Below are 20,713 nucleotides of genomic sequence, written 5' to 3' on the forward strand. Positions count from 1 at the left end.
TCTGTTTCCAAACCAACCCAGGAAAAAGTTAGTGGAACCTATCCCATCTCAACAAGCTGGACATGGTTGTGTCCATCTGTAATCCCAGCTACATGTGAGTTATAGATAGAAGGATCACAGTAAAGGTCAGCCCCAAGCAAAACTCAAGATTCTATCAAAAAATAACTGCAGAAGAAAAGGTTGTGAACATTGCTTAAGTGGTAGAGTTCCTGCCTAGCAATTGAGGCCAAGTTCAAACTCCAGCACCAGAGAGGGAGGGAGAAAGGGAGAGAATAAAGAATACCAAAATCTGTCACTCTGACCCATCCCTTTTAGGTGACATGGAGTAAACTGCTCATAATATGAATTCTCCCCTCAGAGGTGTCTCATCTGCCATTTTTTGAACACCTGCTGTAAAAAGAAACATGTCTAAGAACTGAGCATGCTCATTTCCTTTATAAATATGTATGAGTTTTCCCAACAAAAGCCTCTTGCTTTCTTTACTGAGAGAGAAAACACTGCTTTGGGAATTATCCCTGGCATTTTCCTTACTAGCTGCAAATAAGAAACCTTTGCCCAGGCTGGGAAGGTGGCTCAGTAGTAGAGTGCTTGCCTTGCATGCATGAGACCCTGGGTTGGATTCCTCAGCACCACATAAACAGAAAAAGCCAGAAGTGGCGCTGTGGGCTCAAGTGGTCGAGCGCTCGCCTTGAGCTGAAGAGCTGAGAAAGAAAGAAAGAAACCTTTGCCCACTCTTAAATCTCCAGGTTATGTATTGCACTTCAGTTTCAAAAAGGCTTCTTTTGTGAGAGAGACTGTTTATAAAGTCCTAGGAAAGGTCCTAGCATATAGTATTTGCTCCGTATATAGGCCTTCCCTTTCTGCTGTGCTCTCTGCAACCCTAATCAGCTCTCAGCTAAACTGTCTGTGAGAATATATAGAACTACTAACAGTACTCTTGGCTAAAGGACAGGCACACACATTCTCCTTTTCCAGTGTTTTTATTTACATACTTGACATTCACAAACCATTTTCCAGGTCTCTTCTTTGCACAAGTTTCCATTTCTAACAAAGATCAGGATGAAAATGGCGTATGAACAAACCCAGGGTTAGCAGCATTGTTGATGGCATACCAAGGCTACAAACAGGACAACCATGCCAAGAGCATGGGGCCACCTCCTAGCAGAAGACAGAGACCAATGAGGCTGCCTTTGCTGTCATTCCTTGCTCTCACCTAGTTTAGCTCAAACAGAAAGACATGCTGTTGCCAGCCCTGTGCTCAGGTCTTCAGAAAATAACCACTATTGTGAGTTACCAGATGCATGCCCTGTCTTTGAACACTGGAAGATACAAGAACATTTTGAGGCATTAACAATGCCTCTGGCAGAATTTGATTCTTAAGACTTTGAGAAACAGGGATGTATGTGGAAAGGGAAGGGAGAACAAAGGGGCTGGAGGAAGGGTTTGGGTCCAGTCCTCTCCCCATGTTCAGCTGCTCCTATGTTGTCAGAGGCCACTTAGTAGAGAAAAGAACCAATCATGGGCGTGCAGTCAGATGTGGGGCCAGAAGCAAGTAACCAGGAAGCAGCCCAGAAAGCGGTCTATTTCTTTCATATACACAACTGTGCAATTTACAACTGAGTCCTACCTGCTCTCATCCAGTGCAAATTAATTGACTTAACCTTTCTGTATTTTAATTTTCTACCTTTTTCTGGGTTAGTCGTGGGGACCTGGGCTTTGTCCTTGAGTTTTTTTCACACCACAGTGCCACTTCTGGTTTGGTTAACAGGATGACTTCAAACCATCATCATCAGATCTCAGCCTCCTGAGTAGCTAGGATTCCACTATGCCTGGCTAAATTTTCTACTTTATAAAATGAGAATTGTAGCATTTTCTGTGAAGGAATAGAGGTGACATTCCAAGCATGGAAAAGCAGCCACTTGGTCAGGTGAGCAGAGACAGAGAGCAGACTGGGGCTGATAGGAAGCTTGACTGCTAATTGACACCAGGTTTCTTTGCAGTGATGGACATGTTGTCAAGTTAGTGGAGACAGTTGTGTGACTTTGTGACTACTTAAAACTACTAAGTTGTACACTTGAATATTGGTGACTTTCAAGGTAAAGTGTATCTTAATAAAACTGTTATAAAAAATTCTTAAAAAAATAGAATAGTGCCTGGCACACAGCATGTGCCCATTAAATGTTAGCTATTATTCATAGTGATATTATTGTCATTATTATTTTGGCCATTCTATAGCCTAAGTGAATCCCTACAAATTCTGCATTTTTAATAAAAGCCCACCGAATCTAGAAAAGTGTTTCTAACTTACATATATGTATTAACATTCATACATTTATTTTCCTCTAAATTCTCAGAAACTAATAGTCAAGAATCACAATTTCAGTGGTTTAAACTAGAATAAACAGCTGCATGCAAATTAATGTCTTATTCATTCATGATAAGCTTTTGATAAATTCCAATGACTTGATATTATTCAAGAACTTCAGCTGACATATTTTCATTTTCATCTCCACGATTAAATAGGCAGTTCACATACAGCAAGTTTGTACATTTCAGACCTCTCCAATCACAAGCTTGATAGCTTTCTAATCACATTTTTGGGGACAGTGTTTTTAAAAGACAGACAAATCAACAGTGAAATGTTTACCAGTTTTCTGCCCATAACCTTTGCCCAATGCAAGAAAAATCCCACTGAAAACATCAAATCACCTTAAGCCATAAACAACTTAAGAGGCAAATCAGACTTAATGATTCATGATTACTTTTAAGACCATACTCCTGCAAACTTAAGCATGCTGTCATCAATTCAGTCTTTATCATCTGAACAATCATTGAATCAAATTTTCATGCTTCTATTGCTAAAGAATATAAGCAGTCTTGGTATCACAAGTGGGAGCAGCAAATACAGACAAGGCCCCGTGTTCTTCCACAGATGCTCATGTGCCTGAATCTCAGCTGAGGCATGAAACATGTTTCCAGTGCTGGAAGCCCTGCCCTACTCATCCTCTTTTCTATGCTTAGCTACGTCTTTGCAGCAAATCCAGAAAAGCTATGCTGACAATTTCCAGACACCCAGGTCTTCTGTCACAGGAAGCAATGCACTTTTTTACATATATTAAAATATTTATACTTTGTAACTCATCATTCAGTTCCAGTTAAACCCTACACCTTCATTTTAAACATATAAAAACATTTACCAAGTTTCCCAAGAGCAACAGATTAATAGACTAAGCTGCCTTAACACCCAATATATATAACCCCCGCATGCACACATACCCCCACCAAGTGTGGCCTTAGGAATTTCTGACCAAATGTTTTACCTGAGTAAAATCTGGTAAAGACTTCATTTGAGAAGTATAGTTACTCCTTTAATTTTACATTATAATCACTGGAATATCTTACAAGTAACGTTGGGAGGAAGATATTTTAGTGGCAAGTGAGATATTTTTCAGATAAGGGAAATGGAGGGTAATTTAGGCACAATTTCCAACCATTTCATCAATTTAGGAATGAAACACTGGGTCTGTTGTCACAAGGATATTACATTATAGTTTAAAAGGTAAATTGTATAATACAAACACTAACTCTGGGGCTGGGAAGGTGGCTCAGTGGTAGAGTGCTTGTCTTGCATGGATGAAGCCCTGGGTTCAATCCCTCAGCACCACATAAACAGAAAAAGCTGGAAGTGGTGCTGTGGCTCAAGTGGTAAAGCACTAGCCTTAAGCTAAAGAGCTTGGGGACAGCACCCAGGCCCAGAGTTCAGGCCCCATGACTAATCCAAAAAAAAAGAAAAGAAAAAAAGAAACACACATAACCCTAAACTCTGGAGATGGAACAGAGGGGAGCAGCTCTCTAATATTCTGTTCTTGATGATCATTCCAACAAACCATTTGGCCTAAATTATTCATTACTTAATCTGGGGATGGAGAAATTACGTTTTAGACTCATATATCTATGTAAGTAATCTTTAAATACAAAACAAATAAATACTTTAATATAATCAGGAAACATGTGGAATAAGAAATTCCTTTTATATGTTAATGGCATATATACAAGGGACATTTCCTGCCTGACTCCTCATCTTTGTCTATTCAAGTTCCTCAATGTGCAAGAAGGCAAAAGCTACCTTAATGGAGCTCTCTGAGCTGAGACTAGCCTGTCCCAGATGCTCTGCTACCTGAAAAGCCTTTGCACTGTGTGCACAAATATGTCAGAGTACAAGGAGGCACACATATGCAAGATGTACTTGTCTAAGAGAGGAGCCAATTGTCTTTTGCCAAAGGAAGGTGAAAACCCAGAAAAGAAATTGCTCGTCCCCAGCCTAGTAGTCACATCTAATGAAAAATCTACTAGGCCTCCTATGGAAAGGTGGCAGCTACAGCACAACTTGGCATGTGTAGCTGTAGTACCTACTCTGTTTAGCAGCTGTCAGGATCCTTAATCCTTTTATGTTCATTTGCTTGTCAAAATAGACTGGCCATTCAGTATTTCTTCCTAGACAATGGCTGGAATGCACAAAATAATAAAGACTTCCTTACAGCTATGCTGCATGGAAACTGCACCTAACAGAAGGTAGCCACATGATCACACATTACAAACCTTACCAATCAAAACTTCTGAGATAGCTATGTGGATAAGCTCCAACATCAGATCACTGGGAATTTCAGACAAAGGAAAATTACACATCGACTGCTAACATGGCATAATTAGAACTTGGGGAAGCAAGACCGAAATCTAAGGTACTGGTAAGCACAACAGAAAGGTCACTGCAAAAAGACCAATTTATTTACATTTCCTATGCTCTTGTTTGTTTGTTTTTCAAAGCAACAGATACAGAGCCGGGCATCAATGGCTCATGCCTCAGATCTCAGGAGGCTGAGATCTGAGAATCGTGGTTCAAAGCCACCTGGGCAGGAAAGTCCGTGAGACTCTTATCTCCAATAAACCACTCAGAAAACCAGAAGTGGGGCTGTGGCTCAAGTGTAGAGTGCTCACCATGAGCTGAAGAGCTCAGGGACAGCATCCAGGCACAGAGTTCAACCCCCATGACAGAACAAAAAAAAAAATAGCAACAGACACAGGATTGCCTTGGATATCAATCTGAACATTGATTAATGCATGTTTGCTCCTCCCACATCTACAAACCCTTTTCCAACCCTTCATTGCCTTTTTAAACTTCAGAGAAAAAGAAAATTGATACAGACTATCCATTCTTATTTAGGAAAAAAGAGGCATATTCTAATAGTCATAAGGCAATGTGTTTAAGAGCTGCACCTAAACTGGCATTCCCAAAGCTTTTAATAGTTCCCAACTTGATTCAACTTGTAGGGTATGTCCATGTGCTTCCAGAGTCACTGCTTGTTACCTGAATCACAGTGACACCATGCTGCCTGAAGGAGGTATCATACTATGTGCATTGGAAAGGAGTAATAAGGGGAAAAGGACAGCCTTGCAAATATCAATTCCTTACACAAGTGACAGCAGTGCCGTATGCTGTATGGCTCCCTCTTCATACCTCCAATTCAGATAACAGAGGACTAGAGTCAAAGCTCCGTAGTAAACTGGATCATTCCAACAAGCCTTCAGTTCATTGCTTTTAACTCTGTCCTCTTTTCCTAAGGGATGAAGGTGAGAATCATCCAACTGATGACGAAGTAGAAGAGGAAGACAGGGTACACGGCGAGGGCTTTGCGGTTTGGAGGCTGGCTATCAGCCAGGAAAGCGGTAGAAGCTAAACAAGACAAGGCAAAAACAAAAGCAATACTTAATACAATATCGTCACAACCACAAACACTGACTTAAGTTTAATGCACTGGGCACAATTTGGAATGTAGAACTACACCAAGTTTCTCTTATATTTGTGATCCTCAAAGACTCACAGTAAAACTTCAGTAAGTGGGCTAGTGGGCTGGAGGTAGAGTGCTTGCCTAGCACGCACAGAGGGCCCTAGGCTCCATTCCCAGCATCACAAAAAACAAAATAGAAGAAAGTCCACTTAAATACTGTGATCTCTAGACAGCTGAGGGATTATGGTTCCAAGTACTAAGCTTTCAAAAGTTTTCAATCACTTGGAGAGGAAGCTTTCTAGAAGACATTTCTTATTCTTCTGTGGAAAGTTATTGGGCTATATTACACAGATGTATAAGATAGGTAAGTCTCTTTGTTCCTATAGTACTGTGGCATTTTTTTCAGTTCTTTTTCTGAAGTTATATGCTCTTCTGAATGGTATCCCCCTGTACATCCGTGAAAAACCCACTTATCTTTTTACTAATCATGAGTAACAACTCTAGGAAATCTTCCCTGGACAACCATCTAGCATCCTCTAGGTAGAAGTACCCACTTCTGTCTTCTGTATCCTTCCTGTGACTGGAACAGACTTCCAGTTCCTACTTCAACACTATGACTCTACATGTCTTCATGGGTGCCTGTTTTATCACTGTGTACTCCAAGGACCATGCTCCAGCACAGTGTCTGCACATGGCTTGGAGTTATTGAATTAAAGCCTCTCTCTCCTAAGATTCTACATGTTTTGAGACAGGATGTCACTCTGTGCAATAGGCTGGCCTCATACTTGCTACCCTCCAGCTTTAGCCTCCCAAGTGCTGGGACTACAGATTGTGTAACACCATACACATCTGACTTAAGATCCTGGTTTTTTATTTTTTGTTTTTTATGTCCGGTCATGGGGCCTGAACTCTGGGCCTGGCGCTGTCCCTCAGCTCTTCAGCTCAAGGCTAGAGCTCTACCACTTGAGCCACAGCGCCACTTCCGGCTTTTTTCTTTTTGCTTATGTGGTGCTGAGGAATTGAACCCAGGGCAAGGCAAGCGCTCTACCACTGAGCCACCTTCCCAGCCCAAGATCCTGGTTTCTGATCTGTGGGCCCGGACACCAAATAACAAAGCTAATAAAAATGCATACACACACACACACACACACACACACACACACTTTTAAGACTGTACTATATAACTATATATGATATACAATATATTATTATATATTTTATATTGCATATATTTAATGGGCTAATATATAACTATATATAAAATAACAAATATACAGAGAGTACTACTAATATATAGTATATATAATATATAATAACCATATAATTAACAGACTCTAAGTGAAAGAATGAAGGGGAAAGCATCCAAACTTAATATATAGTCTTTGATAAAAATCAATTCTTTGGGGTTTTCTTAGATTACTTCTTAGGTTTTGTTTTTGTCGGTTATGGGACTTGAACTTGGCTTGGGTGCTGTCCTAAGCTCTTCAGCTCAAGGTGAGCACTCTACCACTTAAGCCACATTGCCACTTCAAGTTTTCTGGTTATTAATTGGAAATAAGAGTGTCGTGGGCTTTCCTGCCCGGGCTGGCTTTGAATCGTGATTCTCAGATCTAAGCCTGCTGTGTAGCTAGGATTACAGGCATGAGCCACCAGTGTCCAAGGCTATGTCTTAGTTTTTAATCCATGTTTCAGAGTAATGACATATAACCTCACTCAAAAATATTAAGTATTAAAAATATTGCATACTAAGCCAATGAAATGCTACTTTAAGCTTTAAGAATTTTAGGGGCTGGGTGCACAGATCAAGTGGTAGAAAACTTGCCTACCAAGGGCAAAGTCTTGTGTTTGAACCTCAGCATATGTCCTAGGGAAAGGAGCCTTGCCCATAAGATGGGACTAAGACTAACATTTGTCTAATAGGTTGTTGTGAGAGGTAAAGTAGATAATTTGTGCCTGGCCCATAATAAGCAATCTGTAGATGGTATTACTTTTATAATAACTGACTTTGTCAAGAAAAGGTCCGAATCAATTTCACAAGTAACTTATGCCTTGTATATACTAGGATTGAGTAGAATCTAGTGTAAACATTATTTAAGGAAAGGTGTGATTCTTGGCTGGGCTTGGTGAGACATACCTTAATCCCACACTCAGAAGGCTAAGGGAGGAGGACAGCAAATTGAAGGCTAGTGTGGACTTTATGGCAAGACTTCCTCAAAAAGAAAAAAAAATGTGACTTGTCATCTCATTTGGGGGAGGGGGGTGTACTGGGGCCTTATACATGTCAGGCAAGTGCTCTATCAGTTATACTGCATCTCCAGACCTTTTTTAAAAAAAAATTTATCTTGAAACAGTATTACTAAATTGCCCTTGAACTCACAATCCTCCTGACTCAACTTCCCAAGGAACTGGGATTAAGGGCAGGGACCACCACACTCAATGATTCTCCATATTTTATAAGTACAGATACATGACTGAGACACATTGGACCCCACTCTAATCAGAACTCATTTAGAAGAGGATATTACTGGCAGGAATCATAACACTCACGTCAGACATTGGAATATCATTGCTCTTAATCCATTCTACAGAGCTAAATACATACCAACTACAGACCAAGCAAACATCAGGGTCACTACAAAAAGTCGAATCATGAAGTTTACTGGTCCAGGTTCTGTCAGAAGTACCAGGCGACAGATTACCATTGCCACTGTTAGGGGAAGTATACAGTAACCCAGCACACAGAGGCTCTGAAAAAAAGATCTACAAACAACAGGCATCCACAAAGATCATTAGTATAGTTGATTGTGGCATAGCGTATTTATACCATAGATCTTGTCTCCCTGCATACATTATAGCTATACCCTAACATTAACTTCCTGTGGGTTAAAGCATGAACTTTCATTTTCTCTTCCCATGCTCTTCCTTAGGAGTTGACTCTAGCTGGGCAGCGGTGGCTTATGTCCATAATCATAGCTATTCAGGAGGCTAAGATCTGAGGATCATGGTTCAAAGCCAGCCTAGTCAGAAAAGGCCATGAGACTCTTATCTCCAATAAAGTATTCAAAAAAAGCTGGAAGTGGAGCTGTGGCTCAAGTGGTAGAGCAAAAAGCAGCCCCAGGACTGGCATGTGCATGCCCATGCAGACACACACTACACAAACAGAACTCTAAACATCTCCTTTTTCTGCTGAACTTCCCCCACACCCCCACACCCCATCCCCCCACCCCCCCACCCCCCGCTGAACTTCTTACATGGTGCTTCATATCCTTTTCAGGCTCAGGGAACTATTTGAGAAATTGTTTAAAACTATGTACCATTAATTCCCCAAATATATATTGTGCCTCCAAGGGCTAGAGAGAAGATCTGCAGATTATTAAAGGACCCCAAAATAATATATTTTAATTCTACTAAGTTATCTTTCTACTCAGTAGTTGTTTTTTGTTTGTTTGGTTCATTTTTTTTCATGGTACTGGGGTTTGAACTCAGGGTCTCATGCTTGCTAGGCAGATGTTTTACCACTTGAACCACTCCTCTAGCCCTTTTTGCATTTATTTTTTGAGATAAAGTCTTACTTTATACACAGGCCAGTCTGGAATGGAATCCTCTTATTTGTGCCTCACATCTTTGCTGGGATGATAACATGTGCACCACCACATGCAACCACTGATTGAGATACAAACCCAACCAGTCTTTCCCAGGATGGCCTCCAACTATAATCTTTGAATCTTCACCAACAAAGTAGCTAAGACTACATACTTGAGCCTGGCTTATTCAAAGTGAAGTTTTTGTTTGGTTCTTAGTTTGATTTTCATTAAGAGATATCTAAATGGCATGGCTTCCTTAAAAATCTAAGGTTAAAATTGAAGGTATGGTACTCACATGTTTCCTCCAAGAAGTTTTGAGTTAAGGGTAATAATAACTGCTCCAAACCAGACAATGACAAATACTTCGGCAAATTGGGGCCCTCCATCTTCTTCACCATCCAAAGAGCTTCTTTGCAGCATTCTAAGACAATGATACAGCATGAGAACTGTTTAATGTTTTACACAGAGGAACAAAGTTAAAGCACAGATTCTCAAACTTTGAATCAGATTGCATTGTCATATCTCATGTGGAGGTATGGTACTTGGAATACATAGGTCTTGCTGGAAGAAAGATACTGTAAGTATTTGGCAAGGCTCCCTTTCTTCAAATAACAAATGCCTCAAAACAGTATTTGAGTATTAAATGGATTACTGAAGCCCTTTTCATTCTAGCACAGGTTATAAAGGGCTGAATGTGGCTCACAGCCATGAGGCTTTGGGTTCATACAATTAACTTAAAGCCATTTTAAATCTATTTTAGCAGTATTTTAAAATCGGATAATTTCACCTAAGAGTAATGCAGTTCCAGTGCTTGGGAGGCAGAGGCCAGATTGGGAATTGATACCAGACTAGACTACAGAGTATGATCCTAATTTAAAAGAAAAAAAAGATAGCTGGGTGCCAGTAGCTTATGCCTGTAATACTAGCTATTCAGAAAAATAAGAACTAAGGATCAAGGTTTGAAGCCAGCCTGGGCAGGATGTCTGTGAGACACCAATGAACCACTTTAAAAAAAAAAAGTTGCAGGGCTGGGAAGGTGGCTCAGTGGTAAAGCACTTGCCTTGCATGCCTGAGGCCCTGAGTTCGACTCCCCAGCACCACATAAGCAAAAAGAAAAAAAGCCGGAAGTGGTGCTATGGCTCAAATGGTAGAGCGCTAGCCTTGAGCTGAAGAGCTGAGGGACAGCGCCCAGGCCCCAGAGTTCAGGCCCCACGACTGTACCCAAAAATAAAAATAAAAATAAATAAATAAAAAGTTGCAAGTGGAGTGGAGTTGTGGCTCAAGTGATAGAGTGCTATCCTTGAGCAAAAGAAGCTCAGTGACAGTGTCCAGGCCCTGAGTTCAAACTGTAGAACCAGTGTGCACATGCACTTGCATATAATTTAATAATTTAAAAGAGAGGTCATGGCTCAAATGGCAGAATGACTAACTAGCAAGCATAAGATGCTGAGTTTAAACTGCAGTACCATCAAATAAGTAAGTAAGTAAGTAAATAAATAAATAAGGATCAGGGGCATGATCTTCTTACCTATAGCTTCTAAAATGCTGGAATTACAGATATATACCATAATATCCAGATTGTTGCTTGAAATAGAATCTTTCTGCTAACTTTTTGCCTAGGCTGGCCTTGAACCATGATTTTCTCAATCTCTGCTCCTAAAATAGCTAGGATAACAGCTGTGTGTCACCATCGTTGGGTTTCATTTTTGTTTGGTGGGGTGGAGGTGGGGTGGGAGGTCTCAATACATATACCAACCTGGCCTAGCACTTGCCATGTAGTCAAAAATGGCTTAGGCCAGGTGCCGGTGGTTCACACCTGTAATCCTAGCTACTCAGGAGGCTGAGATCTGAGGATCATGGTTCAAAGCTAGCCCAGGTAGGAAATAAACCACTCCAATAAACCACTAGAAAACCAGAAGTAGCGCTGTGGCTCAAGCAGTAGAGTGCTCACCTTGAGCTGAAGAGCACAGGGACAGCACCCAGGCCCAGAGTTCAGGCCACACAACCGGCAAAAAAAAAGAGTCTCATAGACTTCCCTGCCCAGGCTGGTTTCAAACTGTGATCCCCAGCTTCCTGAGTAGCTAGGATCACAGCCATGAACCACTGGCATGCAGCCTGGCTGGATATCCTTGAAAAGCCAAAATATGTCACAATGGGGCCAGCAGTCATGTGCTGCTGACAGAGCATCAAGGGCTTCATGAGTCACTAGAACACTACTCTGTGCTAAGTTATTCTCTAGCTATTAGGCACATTTGGATTTAGTTCAGATGCTTAAAAATGGAAACAGTCTATATATATAATAAGCTGTTTATATATATATATATATATATATATACACACACACACACACACACACATACACCCACATATATATGTATATATACACATATGTACTTACATATATATATGTATATGTATGCTTTGATTACTAAGAGGTTGCTTTGTAAAGGAATGAGATAGCTAACATAAATATTCTTTGTCAAAAGTTTCAAATTCTGGGCTTATAATACTTGGATTTGGTATTACATTATCTACAAAAAAATAGTAACAGCAAGCTCATAATCCGTTCCTCCTATAGAGTCCAGAGAAGGCACACAGTAGTTTCTTGCACACAATGCTGTCTGCCAGTACATGTGGGCTTCCATGTCTCTGGCTGCACATGCTCCAGCTCCAGTTCTGACAATAGGATGCATATGAGGTTTGTTTTCTGCATGTCCTCCTATTGCTTCTATATAGATGGAAAAACAGTCCTGCCTAGTCTGGAAGGCAGAACACCCACCCACACATTCATCCAAGTTCAGTCACTAAATATGTCATACGTAAGACTCATCTTCTCTGCAACAAAGTAGGGTTCAGCTACATAATATTTAAGGTTAACCTTTCCTTGATATGTCTGTAAAGTTATATAGAATAATTACATTATGATGTGAATGAGCATATTCAATATTCTCATATTCTCTGGGAGCATAATTCAGTTGGTAGAGCACTTTCCTAGCATTTGCAAGGCTCTGGATTCAATCACCAGCAGCACTCAAAACAAATTAGGTTTTGGTGATAGAGCACAGATCGGCAGAGCACTTGCCTGACATGCAGGTGGCCCTGGATCCCATCCTCAGCTCCACAAAAACCACAACAAAAGTTAGTAGGAGAAAAGCCATCAAAGTCCTCAATGAGCCAAGTGTGGTAGTGTACACCTGTAATTCCACCACTCAGGAGGCTGAGGCAGGAAAATCATGAGTTCTAGGCTTGCCTGGGCTATATATAATAAGATCCTGACTCAAAAATAAGTCCTAGGAAGTGGCGCTGTAGCTCAAGTGGTAGAGCGCTCGCCTTGAGCTGAAGAGCTGAGGGACAGCGCCCAGACCCAGAGTTCAAGTCCCACGACCGACCAAAAAAAAAAAAACAAACTGAGGCAATATGTTTAGCCAGGCGCTGGTGGCTCACGCCTGTAATCCTATAGCTACTCAGGAGGCTGAGATCTGAGGATCACGGTTCAAAGCCAGCCTGGGCAGGAGAGACCGTGAGACTCCTATCTCCAATAAACCACCAGAAAACCGGAAGTGGCGCTGTAGCTCAAGTGGTAGAGCGCTCGCCTTGAGCTGAAGAGCTGAGGGACAGCGCCCAGGCCCAGAGTTCAAGCCCCACGACCGACAAAAAAAAAAAAAAAAAGTCCTAAAGGATATATTGTATCAAAATTACTCTCAATTCTTTAAAAAAAAATTTATTGTTGCCAGGAGGTGGTGGCTCATACCTGTAATCCTAGCTACTCGAGAGTCTGAGATCTGAGGATGGCAGTTCAAAGCCAGCCAGGGCAGGAAAGTCTGTGAGACACATCTCCAATAAACCACAAGAACACCAGAAGTGGTGCTGTGGTTCATATGGTAAAGTGCTAGCCTTGAACTGAAGAGCTGAGACAGCATCCAGGCCCAGAGTTCAAGCCCCATGACTGACCAAAAAAAAAAAAAAAAATATATATATATATATAGATATATATATCTATATATATAGTTATATATTATTATAGAGGTGATGTACAGAAAGGTTATGCTGCGGGGCACTGGTGGCTCACACCCGTAATCCTACTCAGGATGCTGAGATTTGAGGATCATGGTTCAAAGCCAGCCCAGGCAGGAACGTCTGTGAGACTCTTTTTTTTTTTTTTTTTTTTTGTCAGTCGTGGGGCTTGAACTCTGGGCCTGGGCGCTGTCACTCAGCTCTTCAGCTCAAGGCGAGCGCTCTACCACTTGAGCTACAGCGCCACTTCTGGTTTTCTGGTGGTTTATTGGAGATAGGAGTCTCACGGTCTCTCCTGCCCGGGCTGGCTTTGAACCGCGATCCTCAGATCTCAGCCTCCTGAGTAGCTAGGATTACAGGCGTGAGCCACCAGCGCCCGGCGTCTGTGAGACTCTTATCTCTAGTTAACCACCAGAAAATCGGAAGTGGTGTTGTAGTTCAAGTGGTAGAGCGCTTGCCTTGAGCCAAAGAGCTCAGGGTCAGAGCCCAGGCCCAGAGTTCAAACCCACACCAACAAAAAAAAGAAAAGAAAAGAAAAGAAAAGTAAGGTAGGTTACACTTACTTAGTTCAGGTAAAGAGTACATTTCTTTTTGGACAATGTCACCCCTTCCTTCACTCCCCCTGTTTTACCCTGAATTCTGAAATTGCACAAAAGTGCATAGCATAGCTCACATGTAGAAGAAAGGACATGTGGTACTTACAGTGCCAGTGTCACACAGAGGATCAAAGGGCCCCACAGATCCCCTACAAGGCAAGCAAGAACAGAAAAGTGCGTAAGAAAGCACTGTAAAAAACTGACATCCCTTCAGTATCTTTACCCCCTTATTTGATCCACCCCCTGACCTTTTTTTTCTCAGTTCTGTGACATAAACAATGCATTTCTTCCTGCATTCTACTCATTTCTCCCATTCGTTCTTCTATACCGCTCCCCTTCCTACTCCCTTGCAAGTACCCATTTCCTGGTACTTATTTTGTTGGGATTTGACTTAGTCTTTCTAAAAAAATTATACTATTTGTGTTCTTTTTTATTTTATTGTAAAGATGCTGTACAGAGGTGTTGCAGTTACATGAGTAAGGCAAAGAGTGCATTACTTGTCGATCACTGTTACCCCTTCCTTTGTTGTTGTCCCACTATCCCTTCCCTCCCCCACCTCCCACAGTCCAGTATATTTGTGCTCTTATAGAGCCTATTATACTTCAGTTAACTTACTTATGACTGTTTGAATGCCAGATGCAATATATACATAAATTGCTGTTATAATATATAAATTTATAAAATTAATAAATTGATTATATTTAACATAATAAATAATAAGCATAAATAATCAACCTAAATACGTAAGTGGAAAATGTTCTCCCTGGTGTTTTATTAGTATACAGTCATTGAGTGAAGTGAGGGGTTTGAGTGGTTTCATGGTGATTTTTCATACATGCTCATAATAAGTACTTTAATCACATTCACACCCCATCACCATAGCCTCCCCTTCTCTACCCTCATGGTGGTTCCTTGAAAATAGTCTCCTTTTTATACTCATGTCATATTCATTCCAGCTTATTTTGCTTAACATACTAATCTCGTTTTATCCATTCTGCAAGTGACACAATTTCATTGTTCTCGATAGCTGTATTTTCTTTATCCTTCATGATTGCTGGGCACCTAGGCTGATTCCACAGCTCCACTTCTGTGAACAGTGCTGCCATAAACATAAATGTAGATGAGCAAATCTCTACTGTATGCTGACATACACTCCTATCGCCATCTGCCTAGGAGTACTCACAGTCAAATGCTGGTGGCATTTTCTACCTTTATTCCAGTATTTCCCCTCTAATTCTTGCTCTTGGAATTCAGATGGCAAGGCTTCCACTTCTACTGCCTCCCACTGTGCCCACCCTGACTCCCAATTCTAAATGGAGAAGCATACAATTCTAGCACTCAGGAAGCCAAGGCATAAGGATGGGGAGGAATTTAAGACTGGCCTGGGCTACAAACTGAGATGCTGTCTCAAAAACACCAAAAAGCAGCAACAACAAGCCCTATAGGAACAGTAACTTTGACTTCATAGGCTATTCACAGGCTATACTGTTAAGTAAAATAATGTGTACAGCAGCTGCTGGCTTATCTTGTAATCCTAGCTACTCAGGATCTTAGTTTGAAGCCAGTCTAGGCAAGAAAGTCTGTGAGATTCTCCGATTAATTTCCAATTAACCACCAAAAAAAAAAAAAAAGCTGTAATTGGAGCTGTGGCTCAAGTAGTAGAACACTAGCCTTGAGCAAATGAAGCTCAGGTACAACACAAACTCCAGGACAAGCACAAAAAAATAATGTGTCCATATGTATGTGGGGGCATGCTACAAAAATAGCTGCCATCAGTGGCATGCCTACTAAGTGCCAGGTGCTGTGCCATATGATCTACAGATTTAGAGTCTCTAATCTACACTGGCAAGGATTATGCTATTATCTCCACTGTAACATGAAGAATCTAGAGCCCTGGAAAAGTTAACTATTTTATCCAAGATCACACCCTGCTGAGGGAACTACTATGAAAATCCATATTTACCCACACTGATTCCCCTACAAGAAGTCTATGTCCAGGCCTTTGTTAGCTGCAACCCTCAGCACCCAATGATCCTGTTGCTACATCCAGTCTCCATTGTAGGACTGCTCTAGCTTTTCTTTGTGATGATTGGAGTTTAAACTGAAGGCCTCCTCATTTCTTTGCCATAGTCATTTTTTGGATAGAGCCTAATATCTTTGCCCTGCATCGACCTGGATTATGACCTAATGGTCTCTTGCACAGTTCAAATGATAAATGTGTAGCACTATGCCAGCTTATTTTGTTGAGACGGGGTCCTGCTAACTTTGCTCAGGTTGGCTTTGCCTCCCATATAGGGAAGGAATTAAAGGTATGAGCCACACCAGCTGGCTCTGATTTTATTTTATTTTATTTTTTTTATTTTTTTTTTTGTCGGTCGTGGGGCTTGAACTCTGGGCCTGGGCGCTGTCACTCAGCTCTTCAGCTCAAGGCGAGCGCTCTACCACTTGAGCTACAGCGCCACTTCCGGTTTTCTGGTGGTTTATTGGAGATAGGAGTCTCACGGTCTTTCCTGCCCGGGCTGGCTCTGAACCTTGATCCTCAGATCTCAGCCTCCTGAGTAGCTAGGATTACAGGCGTGAGCCACCAGCGCCCAGCTTGATTTTATTTTTTTGAATAGATTGAGTCAATATGGGATGCATGGAGAGACTGTCTCAAAAAAAAAAAAAACACCAAACAACATAGTAACAAAATGAAGACTGCTTGAAAAGGAAAACAAATAGCCCAATAATTTTAAGAAAACAAAATCTAAGAGCACAATCATTGGACTCTTGAGACAATTCTTTAACAAAGAAAATGTCATCAAATGAAATGACAGAAATGCCCATAAAGGTACTATCAACCCGTGGATCATTACTGAGTATTTTATCAATATTCTTTTTTTTTTCAATATTCTTTTTGTTTTGTGTTGATACTGGGGCTTGAACTCAGGGCCCAAGTGCTGTCCCTTAGCTTTTTTTGTTCAAGACTGGTGCCCTACCACTTGAGCCACAGCTCCACTCATTCTTTTTTGCTGGTTATTTGGAGATGAAAGTCTCAAAGACCTTTCTGTCTTGTTGGCCCTGAACCAGGATCCTCAGATTTCAGTCTCCTGAGTGGCTAATATTACAGCTATAAGCCACTAGTGCACACACCTGCCTTCTCTTGAACATGTAGCAGTATTGCTTTGTAGTGTCTACTATGGCATTTTCTAGATAAGGGTAGACAATCTATACCAATTGATAAAATAAGCAATCCCTTTCAACCTCAGATACTTTGTAAAATTTCTTCTAAAACTTCCATCTACATATTTCTTCCATGGACAAAATGACCTCTATAATACTAAGGTACAATGTTATGCAGCAAACCCTCACAAAACCACAAATACTTACAGTCCCGCAGAAGAGTGTTACTTTTCCTTGGGTACAACACATGCATGAATTTTTTTCCAACAGCTTTCAGATCACGCATCTGAAAGATATAAACAACTTGTAAAAAACAAGGCTACAAGACAATCACTTCGCTTAATTTGCTAAAATTTATTTTAATCTCCTAAGAGCTCTTCATTGAATTTCAGAGCTAATTCCAGAAAACTAGGGAGGAAGGGGATATTTTCTCTACTAACTCCTTAAGCCAACATCCAACACTTTTCCTTTTTTTTTTTTTTCACCAACAGGGTTTGCAGTCAAGGCCAGTCCTCAAAGCACTAAACCAAATGAACTATGCCTTCAGGCCCATCTACCAGTTCTGCTCCAAATTTGAAAACTCTGAAAAAGAGAAACATATCCATTCCTATAAACTACCTAGGGAAACTAAATATATACCACTAAGAAAAGCTGTTCAGCCAAACATAGCATGTGACATGCAGTTGATACATGAGGTCCTCCAGGACAATTATCCTGCTTTCTAGACATGGCATTCTCATGTGTTAATGTGCATGTGTATGCCAGTCCTTGGGCTTAAACTCAGGGCTTGGGCACTGTCCCTGAGCTTTGTACTCAGGATTAGTGTATTAAGACTTGAGCCATACCTCCACTTTTGCTTTTTTTGTGATTAAGTGGAGACAGTCTCAAATTTTTCTGCCTGGGATAGCTTTGAACCATGATACTCAGATCTCAGCCTCTAAGCAGCTAGGATTATAGGCATGAACAACTGGCACCTGGTGACAAGGTATTCTTTGTAACAGTTAAACTGGCTTCCAATATTTACAGTTGAATTGGCAAATTAATATATTACTGCAGGCAAATATAACTTCTCAAAATAGAGTAAAAATAATTCTATCCTACTTTTTCTTGAGGCAAGGTCTCATATAGTTTAGTCTGGCCTCAAACTTGCTATTCCCCTGACTGACCCTCCTAAGTGCTGGGATTATAGGTGTAAACCACTGTGCCCAACTCAAGTTTTTAATTTTTGATGATTTTTTTGCATTTCACCGCTTGTATATAACATGATTTATTCAAGCAGTATTTCATGTGTTGTTGGTGTATTTTCAATGTTCCTGTGTTACCAAAAAAATGTTATAATGAACTCTGTATACTGAATATTTTGTGTTAAAATCTTTAAAATTGTTTTGCCATTGTATTACATTTAGAGAAGCAATAGTACTCTGAGCATTTAAAAATTCTTGTGTGTGTGTGTGCGCGCGTGTGTGTGTATATAACAGTTATGGAGCTTGAACTCAGAGCCTGGATGTTGTCCCTGAGCTTTTCTGCTCAAGGCAAATACTCTACCATTTGAGCCATGCCTCCAGTTTTGACTTTTTGGTGTTTAATGGAACTGGGCTTTCCTGCCTAGTCTGCCTTTAAACTATGATCCCCAGACATCAGCTTCCTTATGCCTATAATCCTAGCTATAATATTATAATATCCTATAATAAAGAGCTCAGCTGAGTATCAGTTGTAGCCCAACTGCTCTCCTAGAAAGACTATCAGGAGAAAATATTAAATTTCAATAAATAAAATATACTGAAATTCAGTCAACCAAAAATACTACTGCAAAGTCATATTAGCTATTTATTCTCATGACGCTAAGAACAGAACTTTTCTATCAATCACTCGAACTTACAATAGTATTCTGAACAGATTCATTTAAAGTGGAGCTGTCACGTTCTCGGATTCGAGATTTCATAGGAATGGTGATTTCTCCCTCTATTGGGATGTCTTGAGAGATGGATATATCTGAAAGTCCTGCAAACTAAGAAGAATTAGGAAAAATTTGAGCCTACAATCAACTGTAGCATTCATCAAACACATCATTTCCTAGAGTAGGGACCAATTATTTCTGGAGTGAATGGACATGTTAGGTCAACAACATTAACCAATAAAGCTAAACTATAATTCTCTAGCACGCCTTTTAATTTAAGGAGATGGCATGTAATAAAAAGTACTAAAAGTAAACGCCACAGACACTTTCTCTCATACATTTCCTTTCTTTCAAGATTAAACGTCTACATGATACAAATTAGCAACACTGATATAAGAGCTGAAACTATTAAATAAAAAGTGATCTTTTAAAATTTTTATTTTTATCTTTAATTGTACAAAGGAGTTACTAGTCAACAAACTAGTATATGAATGAATTTGATTAATCTTAATCCATGTCACTCCTTTCCATCATTCTCTCCCATCTCTCCTAACCCACCTTTTCTCTCAATTTTCTTTTCTTTTTTTTTTTTTTGTCGGTTGTGGGGCTTGAACTCTGGGCCTGGGCGCTGTCCCTCAGCTCTTCAGCTCAAGGCGAGCGCTCTACCACTTGAGCTACAGCGCCACTTCCGGTTTTCTGGTGGTTTATTGGAGATAGGAGTCTCACGGTCTCTCCTGCCCGGGCTGGCTTTGAACCGTGATCCTCAGATCTCAGCCTCCTGAGTAGCTAGGATTACAGGCGTGAGCCACCAGTGCCTGGCTTCCCTCAATTTTCTTAATTTTGTAGAATTTGCATTGATTTTTATGGTTGTATTTCCTCCCTGTTCTTTATCTACCCTCCTCCCCTTGGTCCTACCCCCCACTTTTGAATACCCGATTCCTATCCTATGATCCAGCAATTCCACTCTTGGGAATTTATCCAAAAAATTACAAACCAGGATATGTGTGTATGTATATATGTATGTACACACACACACACACACACACATACACACACACATGCATACACACAATGGTATACAATCCAATTTTACTCATCCATTAGAAAGAATGATATTGTGCTATTTGTAAAGAAATGGAAAGACATGGAAAAAATGGTTAAAATCTAGGCACAGAGAGACAAAAAAAAAATCCATGTTTTCCCTCATATGTGGAAGCTAGAATTGAATCTATAAATATATAAATATACACTTTGGGTTGGTATCCAAGTATACACCAGTGTATTAACCTAAATATGGTAGACTTGGGAAGAACTCAAATGATGTAAATCCTCAGAAAGGTAACTCAGTCCAACAAAGAAGTGAAATTTAAACAGCTATGCTTTTTGTAGGTGGTAGTGCCCTCTTCTGGCTGAGATAAAGCATTGCATGAGACGTAATGGGAAATGGGAGGAACAGGGAGACAGCAAAATAAGTCTCATGTGGCCTTCTTTTTACCAAGTTTCCTGGACATTACACATATAATCAAACACTCCAAGTGAATAAAGAATAGTTTGATCCGGGCTCCGGTGGCTCATGCCTGTAATACTAGCTACTCAGGAGGCTGAGATCTGAGGATCACAGTTCAAAGCCAGCCCAGGCAGGAAAGTCTGTGAGACTCATCTCCAATTAACCAC

At 40.5% G+C, this 20,713-nt stretch overlaps 1 protein-coding gene across 2 annotated transcripts in view; it reads right to left on the reverse strand.

The window, feature by feature from the left end:
* Positions 1–20,713, reverse strand: part of Yipf6 (Yip1 domain family member 6) — a 39,752-nt gene that overhangs the window by 11,953 nt on the left and 7,086 nt on the right. The window contains exons 2-7 of one of the 2 annotated variants that reach the window (XM_042694897.1): positions 19,022–19,150; positions 17,350–17,428; positions 14,087–14,129; positions 9,666–9,791; positions 8,389–8,546; positions 5,072–5,731 (exon numbers count right to left, since the gene is read on the reverse strand). In XM_042694897.1, the coding sequence (XP_042550831.1) occupies positions 5,616–5,731; positions 8,389–8,546; positions 9,666–9,791; positions 14,087–14,129; positions 17,350–17,428; positions 19,022–19,150 (651 nt within the window). In that variant the 3' untranslated portion in view covers positions 5,072–5,615. Of the gene's footprint in view, positions 1–5,071; positions 5,732–8,388; positions 8,547–9,665; positions 9,792–14,086; positions 14,130–17,349; positions 17,429–19,021; positions 19,151–20,713 lie in introns of those variants that run through there. The other variant, XM_042694898.1, reaches the window with a different exon arrangement.

This window comes from Dipodomys spectabilis, unplaced genomic scaffold (genome assembly GCF_019054845.1).
Source record: "Dipodomys spectabilis isolate Male_0828 unplaced genomic scaffold, ASM1905484v1 ptg000176l, whole genome shotgun sequence".
Taxonomy (NCBI): domain Eukaryota; kingdom Metazoa; phylum Chordata; class Mammalia; order Rodentia; family Heteromyidae; genus Dipodomys; species Dipodomys spectabilis.